At 41.7% G+C, this 9,503-nt stretch overlaps 1 protein-coding gene across 1 annotated transcript; it reads right to left on the bottom strand.

The window, feature by feature from the left end:
* TMEM252 (transmembrane protein 252) lies at window positions 1-5,763 on the bottom strand. The gene is made up of 2 exons (XM_012453572.2): window positions 5,429-5,763; window positions 1-2,410 (listed from the first exon to the last, which is right to left on the bottom strand). Exons 1-2 carry the CDS (start codon window positions 5,704-5,706, stop codon window positions 2,176-2,178), a joined length of 513 nt encoding a protein of 170 aa, XP_012308995.2. The 5' UTR covers window positions 5,707-5,763; the 3' UTR covers window positions 1-2,175.
* Window positions 5,764-9,503: the final 3,740 nt, after the last annotated feature.

The raw sequence follows: 9,503 nt of genomic DNA, 5'->3' as shown, positions 1-9,503 counted from the left end.
TTTAAGTACAAAATTTATTGCAGTAAAGTGATTAAAACCATTTCTTATGTAAACCAAAATCAACATTTGTTTCACTTGACTATCAGCAGTTGGAAAAACTATTACAAATGCAAACAAACACCAATGATGGTGTTTGTTCAAGTCAGTGAATGTGCTCAGACCACCGGGGAGAATTTCAGGATAACTCTCTTAGTAGAGGGACAGAAAGAGATGGCAAGAGAGGCATAATCAATTGTGTTACTAATAAAGGATCACTGCCTTATTGGACGACCATGAGTGACCTTCATATCCTTATGCCCTCAATACCAAGGATTCAAATAACAGATTCCCAAACTCATCCTTCATGGACAAAGATTCCCTTTTATGAGGCTTCTTATGCATTTGTCAGGATACACTTAATCTATGCATTCAGCAATGATGGAGAAGAGGAGGCCACAGAGGAGGCCCCACCCCATCTTGACACCCTCTTCCTCTTTGAATGATCTACATCCTTCTCACCAACTGTCTAAAGCCCTTTCTGTTCCTGTTCACCGAGGGCTGTCTCCACTGGGAATTCTTCTTCATCATTCAGGTAACGATCAGAAGGAAACTACATATGAGGCGAGGGACCAGTTTCTAGGCAGAAAACCTGCAGGACATTTTACACATTTTAAAAGAAGCCAATTAGCCCTAAAGCAACCTCTGCTGCTGCTCCAAGGGCTTTAAGATATTGCAGCAATCCTGGGGCTCCACTTCCTGTTAGAGGCCATTTTCTGAAGGGACAAAGAAATTCAAACTGTTCCCTAGAAGGAAAGAAGACAGGGCTACTGAGCTCAAAAGTGTGAAGTAAGTAGGTTCTCCCATGTCCCTGTAGGGAACCGTTCTTCATCTTCCTAGAAGTCACTGTGTTATTGGAAAAGTTTCTTAACTTCTCAAAATCTCAGTTTTATACATCTGTAAAATGGGAATAATCATAGTACCTATCTCTTAAAGATGGATTGAGGGCTAAATAACACTCATGAAAAGCTCATGACACAGAGCCTGCCATATAACAGGCATTCTACAGCTATGAAGCCAGGACGAATGCCTCACTTGACAGAGGAGAAAACTGAGGCCCAGAGAGATGAAGATTCTTGGCCCAAGTTCAAAAGCATCAGGCTGCATCTCTTTCTACCACCCTGCCACCAGACTTGTCCTCTTGTATTTAAAAAACAAAACAATAAAATATACTAAAGTTGAGGAGAAACCACTGGATTTAAAAATACATGTCCCAGGTCTAAAAGTCAAGGTCTATATCTTGAGACACAAGAAGTTTCCTGTTAATGATGAACATATATCATTAGAATTTCTTATGTTTCACATTCTAGAGATTTATATGGGGATTCTTTGAAGTACATATAAATATTTTTAAACTTTATAAGATTTATATAAAATGGTGTATTAATACCATCTATGGCCAGTACAAGTTCTACCCTACACCCCAGAATTCAATTATGAATAAGTATTCTGTCTTTTCCATTTGGGTCTATAAGCAATCTTATCATGTCTGCTTATGAGGACCTCTTTTAAAAAAAAAACTCATTTAACATTTTGTGTTTGAACCATCTTGAAGGCAAATATTACATTCATTTTCCTTTTAGATAGAAAAAAATATACGTCACGAAAATAAAATAACACAAAATAACATTCATGGGTTCTAAGGGCGTATCTCCCAGAATGTGAAGTACTAACAAAACAAAAGGCTGAACGATCAATAAATTAAACAACAAACCTTCCCTCTGAGATTATTAGGTGATATAGTACAGGAAGGCATGTGGCTGTCTTGACATCCAGCATCTATTCCTCCCTGTCTGGAGCTGAGGTGATGGGAGGGAAATTGAGTGAGAGCAGAAAGATTCTCTGTAAGCAGAGCTCTCAGAATAACACCTTTGGGGGCCCAAAGCCCACTGCGGTTAGGAGCAGTGTGAATCCTCTGAAATGTCTGCTTGGTGTTGGCCACACCCTTCCAGGGCCCCTGGCCTGCCCTGCCCTGGCATGGCCAGTTACATCTGGAATTCAGGACTGTCATGTCCTCTGCAAGCCCTCATGAGGGGTTCCTGACATGGCTTTTCCTCCCACAGTCCCTGGTTTGCCTTCGTTATCAGTAGCCGCTCCCCACAGTGGCGGCGTCATGAGTGCTGGAGAGTTTCCTCTGCCTCAGCACTCTTGGTCTCGTCTCTGGGCATCCTCTGAAGTTGCTGTCACCACCAGGCCAGCTATGGACTCTCTATAAGATGGTGGGGCCTCTGGGTAGGAGTAATTTCCATCCTGGAATTCCAGGCCCATCTCTGTATATGGAGGTGGAGGAATGCCAGAGGCCTCTCTCTCTGCGGGACAGCTCTGCTTTTCCCCCTCAAGGCTCTCTTCATAAGCTGGAGGGTAAAAGTCTGGCCTGTGGAACAAAACAGCACAAACAGGCATGCGTTATTTAGGCATTAATGCCAAAGAGGCAGACGGCTGCCTCTCTCAGCTCAAATTGTGTGAAGCTAAACTGTTAAGAAACATGGATTTTTGAAACAGATGTACTTCTTTCTGGCATCACCAGTTTTTTAAAAATGTGCTGCTCTTCCAAAAGAACCTTTTTATCGGCCACAGGATGCGTGCTTCTAGTCGTATTTTTTTTCCCAGTCGCTTATTCCAAGCTATTCCTTCTCTATTGCTCATTCACTCATGGAAACAGGGCCATTCAGTGTGAGATCCTTGTCAACAGTAGAGGATGTGGGGCTTTGGACTGGAAACTTCTCTCTATTGAGTGCTTAGTCCATCCACGTCCTTGCTCCCATTCTTACGTGGTATCATTCCTTCAATTGCCCTCACTTTCTTTTATCATCACAGCCAACAAAATCATGAATGAAAACCAACTACGTGCTGATCCCTGAACTATACCAGATGCCATGACTCTACCCTAACACCCTTTCAAGACTCAGTAACTAATTTCAAAAAAACATACAAACATACTCATTTCTCAATGATATCAACTGACAACTTAATGCAGATTTCAGGTGCAGCCCTTTCTATGCCAACAGGCTAAAGCAGCCATTCATTCAGGGGCTGATATACTCATTGGTCATCTTGCATGGGGCTTCTCCATCATGAATGAGATTGGGAGAGGGCGAGGGGGAGAGGGGAGGAAGAGACACCGGTGAGCTTGGCTGAGTGGTGTATTTATAGATCGAGTCCTTCCAGTGCCTGCAGGGAGTGGTTATGGTGTGTAACCACAACAGAACAGGGCCTGCCATTTGTAGCCACAACTCCATTCCAAATGTTACCAGGCCCAAAGCCAATAACTGAAGCTGTCTACTGTAAGGCATAAATCTCAGCCTTCACTCAGAATAGCCAAGGCTGAGTCATGGGGCACATGTGTAAAGGCATTTTACACAGAAAGGTGAGCTGTTCCCTGATGTGATTTAAAAGGTTCCCGGATGACTGCTGCCTTCCCCAAATCCCAACTACCTCGCTCAACCCCACCCTCCTTCAACTGCCATCCACAGTCCCAGATGCCTGAATTCCATCACTAGGGACCCATTGGCTTTGATATCTCAACCTCGGTATCCATTTTGAGTGCAAATGCTTTGTAGAAATGTGACTTCCCAGGCTGACTTACTAGCATGGAATGAGCATCTCGTTACATGCAGCAGGAACAGGCAGTAAAATGGGGGTGTCACAATGTCCATAATTTACTTTCAAACGTTTCAGCATACTGTAATATCGTGCATGTGTTAGGTGATTTAAACTATATCCGAAAGGCACTCAGTTACATTTACCAGGAATTCACACTCTAAAGGTAGTCCTCTAACATTTATACAAAAAAGAAATCATCACTCTAGAGGAATCTTCTGTAATCACTTCATTTATCTTAATTTTTAATCAAATCCAGAAACTCTGCTGGTTAGTATAATAACATTGGAAATAAGTTTTGGTTATCATAATTCTTATCTCCTTGATTAGCATAAAGGATGTCAAAAGTGGACCCTCATGGGTAAGATTACTTATATTCAAAATACATGGAGTAGCTAAAATATTTTAGATACTTTCTGCTTTTGCATGAAGAGGGCAAAATAATTTATAGTCTCATAGCCTGTATCTTAAGAATGATGCTTAGGGTTTTATCCCTTAATGGTCCTGTGTTTAGCCAAGAATTAGGAGGTTTCTTATTGCCTGATAACTGACTATAAAATTAACTCAATCTTTTTTTTCTTGTGGTAAAATATACATAACCTAAAATTTACTGTTTTTAAGTGTATAGTTCAGTGGCACTAAATACACTCATATTGCTCTACAACCATCGCCTTAAAACTCTCTACTCATTAAACAGCAAGTCCCCAGTCTCTCCTTCCACCAGCCCCTGGGACCGCTGTTCTACTTTCTGTGTCTATAAATTTGACTAAGTACTCATATAAGTGGAATCATACAAGATTTGCCCTTTGCGACTGACTTGTTTCACTTAGCATAATGTTTTCAAGTTCATCCAAGTGGTAGCATAAACCAGGATTTCCTTTCTTTTTAAGGCTAATATTCCATTGCATGTATATACACATTTTGTTCATGTACTCACCCGTTGATAGACATTTGGGCCATCTCCACCTTTGGGCTATTGTGAATAATGTTGCTACAAGCATTGGTGTACAACCATCCACCTGAATCCCTGCTTTCAGTTCTTTTGTGTATAAACTCAGAATGTAGAATTGCTGGATCAAATGATAATTCTACATTTAATGTATAGAGGAATCTCCACACTGTTTTCCACAGTGGTTGCACCATTTTAACATTCCCACCAGCAATATGAGGGTTACAATTTCTTGACATCCTCACCAACACTTGCTGTTTTTTTGATGACAACTAGCCTAATGTGTGAGGTGGCGAGATGGAATGAATCTTACCTCTAGAATATTATCACCTTCCCCTGAAGGAATGTTTTATGCAAGGTGAGATCACAACACCTAAAAGGACAGTAAACTGGGACTTCTCTGAGCTCACAGAGGTGCCAGGACTCAATTTATGCTGCTCGTTCATTTGTTGTGTGACAGAATTTTGTCTGGGACTTACTTTCCTTAGAAGCTTAGAGCCCGGTTATGGAAGTAACTGACCATCACCTGGCACTAATTAGTGACAGCTGCCAAGACATAACAAAAGAGCCTGGGTTTCTGAATTGGCTTAGGTGGGTTTTCACTGAGGGTGGTAGTAGGATTCCTCTGAGATGAGTTGCCCCTACATCATGGTTTTCCCCCAAGATGGTGCCATTCTTCCTAATAACAACATCAGAGTAATTCCCTGACAATAAAGCTTTGGTTCTAGACAGACAACCCATGGGACATGTAAGTCACTCCATAGTAGGACCAGAAATTACTCAGATCTTACACAAATCAGCCCATCTCAGCTCTCCTTGGTCTCTCTGCCTGTCAGCACATACCTGTCCACGGTGGCCAGGGGCAGGGTCCCATGAGCCAGGTGTTGTTCCAGCACATGCCTGAACACTCCTTTGCTTTCAGTCACCTGGCGGTAGTTGCTCCAGAAAATTCCACTCAGAAGGATCACAAACCCCAGAGGCAGGAGCAAATAGGCCACAATCAGGCTCTCCTGACAGCTGAATATGGAGCTCCAGGAAATGAAGAAGGCCCCCAGGCAGACCATCAGGAAACCTATCAGGAGGGCAAGAACACAGAGAAGGAGGCCACTTCTGTTCTGCATCCTTGCACCTCAGGAACCCAGCACCCCCTGCCACTCCTCTGCTTCCCCGCTTGCTCCAGGAGAATGAGCTCATTAGCCAGCTTGCAGCTTTATACGCTCTGGGACCCACTGGCCTTTGGACAATTAAATGAAGCAGGCACTTAGAAGCTATTCATTAACCATTGAAAGTAACTGTAATATCCTTGGAGAATAAGCCAAAAAACATAGTAGTGTATACTGCAGGAAAGAGTGCCTTCTTGTAGCTCTTGTTTTGCTCTTCAGAGTTGGGTGGGATACTCAGCTGTTCCCAGTTAGTTGAACGTACAGCCCTCCTTTGATTAAAAGGCACTGGTCTCTGAATCCCCACGGAGAGCAATTCCCCACTAAAAGCTGGAGAAGTCAGCGTTCCTTGAAGAAACTATCTTCTTTGTGGTTTGGTAAGGAATCCCTTCCTGATTCCTTCTCTCTTTCTCTGTACTAAAAAGGCATTTCTTCAAGGTTGTTCACATTCGTCTTGCCTCCCTCAACGAATCCCCACTTACTGCCCCCACACTATGATACTGGAAAATTTCCAAGACAAAAGTTCAGAATGTGAACTCCGTGATTCTTGCTCTGTTGACAAGATGAAGAGCTTGAGTGGGAGGGGGAGGAGAGTGCTGGAGAGAAGGATTATAATAGACAGAGCTTTGGGAGTTTGGGAGATTCCTGCAATCTTTTCCCCTTTCATAAAGTACATATGAAATAGAATTCGTTTTAGAAGATGCTGCTAAAAATGTTCCCTCCACACCTCTGCTCTGTGTAGCATTGCCTCAAAAAATCTTTCCAGAACCAGCATTCTGTTTTCTGGCTGGAATTTGTTTTCTTTAGCCTGACTGTCTTTGATTGTGGATAGCTTATTTCAGATTTCGTTTATGCCCTGGCTCTGCCCTGTTTTATTTGATACTGTGGTATGTCCCTGCCAAAAGTCTCCTCCTCATAGAAAGTCTGGGTCGCTTTTGCTCAGATAGCTATTCTTCAGCTCCTCTCCACTACTCCATTAGCATTATTTTCCATTTACTTTCTCAACAAAAGCAGCAGTTTTTTGTGCCATGTTCTAGTAATCCCTCGTATACCCACCATCTCCTTAGCTCTACCTTCATGTTAGGGCTGGGAGACATGGATGTTAGAGAGAAAGGCCCTATAGATCAGAAACTATGTAAGGTACTTCTCATTCCAACCCTCAGCCCTTACCGTTATCAGCATCAATTCTGACTACCTTATCTTCTAGCCTCGATACTGTCTTTGTAATATTAAAACAGCTCTTATTCCCTCCTTCCCCAACCTGTCTTGAAATAGAAGATTTCTAAGATGATCCCTAAGGATCCCACCTCCTGATATGCATGTCCTTGTGTAAGTAATCCTCTCCCCTGAGGGTAGGCTGGGCCTAGTGACTTGATTCTAATCAATAGCATATGGTAAAGGTGATAAATAGGAAGTTACTTCCATGATTAGGTTACAAAAGATTGTGGTTTCCATCTTTCTAACAGACTCTATTGCCCTCTTGGCTTGCACCCTTTGAAGAAGGAAGCTGCCGTATTGGAAGGGCCCATGAGCCAAGGAATTGAGGACAGGTTCTGGCCAACAGTCAGTGAAGAACTGAGGCCCTTAGTCCATCAGCCCATGAGGAACTGCGTCCTGTCACTGACCACATGAGCCTGGAATCAAATTCCTCGCCCCGCTGAGTCTTGAGATAACTCTACTCCCAAAAGTCAGTTTGACTGAGTGACCCTGAAGTAGAAGACCACGGTAAGTCATACTCAGATTCCTGACCCATAGAAATGTTAGATAAAATGTTTCAGCCAGGATCTTGGATGCCACAAGATGGCAAGAGGTATAATCAATGAATGCACTATGATCAAATCATTTCATGTATATGGATGTGCCTCTTTTAACAAATAAAAGAGGTCAAAAGTTTAAAAAAAGTCTATTTTTAAAATATGCTAAGTTTTGTGGCAATTTTTTAGGCAGCAGTAGATAACTAAAAATATTCTCTTAGGAATTTGAAATCAGAGGAGACAATCAATGTTAAGTATTTATGACAGTACTTGGCACAGAGAGAGTGTCCTATGAAGGTTATCCATAACCACCCTGCCAATATTGTTATTATCATCGCTGTTATAATTCCAAAAAGCTGTGGAAGACCCAGCACTCCCAGCTGAAAGGTCTGCACTAGGAGTTGGGTCCCAAGAACAGGTAGATGCTAGAGCCCCGGGATAATGCTAAGAATCAGGTTAGGGAGGAAGAGTGCTCTCAGAGGGAACTGCCCACCGGACAGTTGGGCTTCTCTGTTTTAGACATAAGTAGAGGCAGAAATTAGGCTGGGGATTATGACAGGTCAGGCCTCATTCCTGTGATCACAGGATCATATGAGCAAATAAGTGTTTTTATCATTTTTCTCCTCCGTGCCAAGAAAGTACACTAGAGCCGGTGCCTTATAGTTTGCCAGACAGTTCCTTCCCCTCCAATGCCCTTTGAGAGGCTCCTGTCATTCCACAGCAGTGTTTTGGTGGTAGTGGTGGTGGTGTGTGTTTTTCGTGAGAAATTAGGTAGGGAAGAGCAAAATGCAGGAAGTGGCCCAGGGATGGAAGGACGCAGTTCCTTTACATAAAATGTATATGAAATTAAAAATAGTTCCTGGGCTTAGGGTATTTGAGGAATTTATTTTGGGCATCAAGGGGAAAGGGCTGGGAACATCTGTAGCATATGTGGGAGCAGACGAGGAAAGGAAAATAATCCATATGGAAATATGAAGTATCGCAGGGAACCATATTTCTCCTTTAAAATGACTAAGAATTACTAATGAACACCATACAGTCTATCTGTGTAATAAAACTGTACTTACACCTCCTACATCTGTACACATATAAATAAACAAAAATTTAAAAGGCAAAAGAGAAATACTGATGAAGTTGAGGTTATTTTGTATGTTTATGTTTATTATTAAATATACATTACTAAATAATTATGTTTTTTTACCTGTGACTCTGCTTCAGTTTCTCTTTTTGCCTCTCATAAAACTTTATTATGAGTAATTAAAACTTTACTCACTGGTAAGAAATTACCAATGCTAAAATGGTAATTTTAATTATAAGAAAAATTAGGCTGAAAAGATGTGTTCTCTAGCATTTTCAAATAATACAGCATTCCACAGATTAAAAACAGAGATCAGTAGAGTTTCTAGGAACTACACTTCACTCTCAAGTTTATTTGTATACCTGGAAATTCAGTTGCCATCATCAAGCTTAGGTGAATTGATTATGAACTCCCGTTGACGCAATTGAGTGTCATAGCATCTTGAGACAGTTCTAGTCTGCAAATATGAGCCACCATTGTCCTTTACAGTAAAACACAAAACCAACATCACACTGTAAGCAAAAGATGCGAGGCTATCCTGTGCTATTATGAAGAGTGATTATGAAGGTTGCATTATCGTGCGTACTTTCTTTCTCAAAGTACTTGATCTTTTTTGTGTGTGCTTTGTAATATGTGCTATGAGTGTAGTCATAGATATATGAAGATTATATATTAAAATATATCTGTATGAGGGGTATGTGCCCACTTTTTAAACTTTTAAGTTCAGAGGCACATGTGCAGACTTGTTATATAAGTAAACCTGTGTCACGGGGGCTTGTTACACAGATGATTTCATCGCCCAGGTATTAAGCCTTGTACCCATTAGTTATCCTTCCTGATCCTCTCCCTCCTCCCACCCTCCAATAGGACACAGTGTCTGTTTTTCCCTTCTTTGGGTCCATGTGTTTTGATCATTTAGGTCCCAC

Source organism: Aotus nancymaae, unplaced genomic scaffold, assembly GCF_030222135.1.
Source record: "Aotus nancymaae isolate 86718 unplaced genomic scaffold, 86718_ANA_hifiasm-v0.15.2.pri h1tg000041l, whole genome shotgun sequence".
In the NCBI taxonomy this organism is placed as follows: Eukaryota; Metazoa; Chordata; class Mammalia; order Primates; family Aotidae; genus Aotus; species Aotus nancymaae.
Note: the sequence above shows the minus strand (reverse complement) of the source record. Positions and strands in the feature narration are given on the sequence as shown.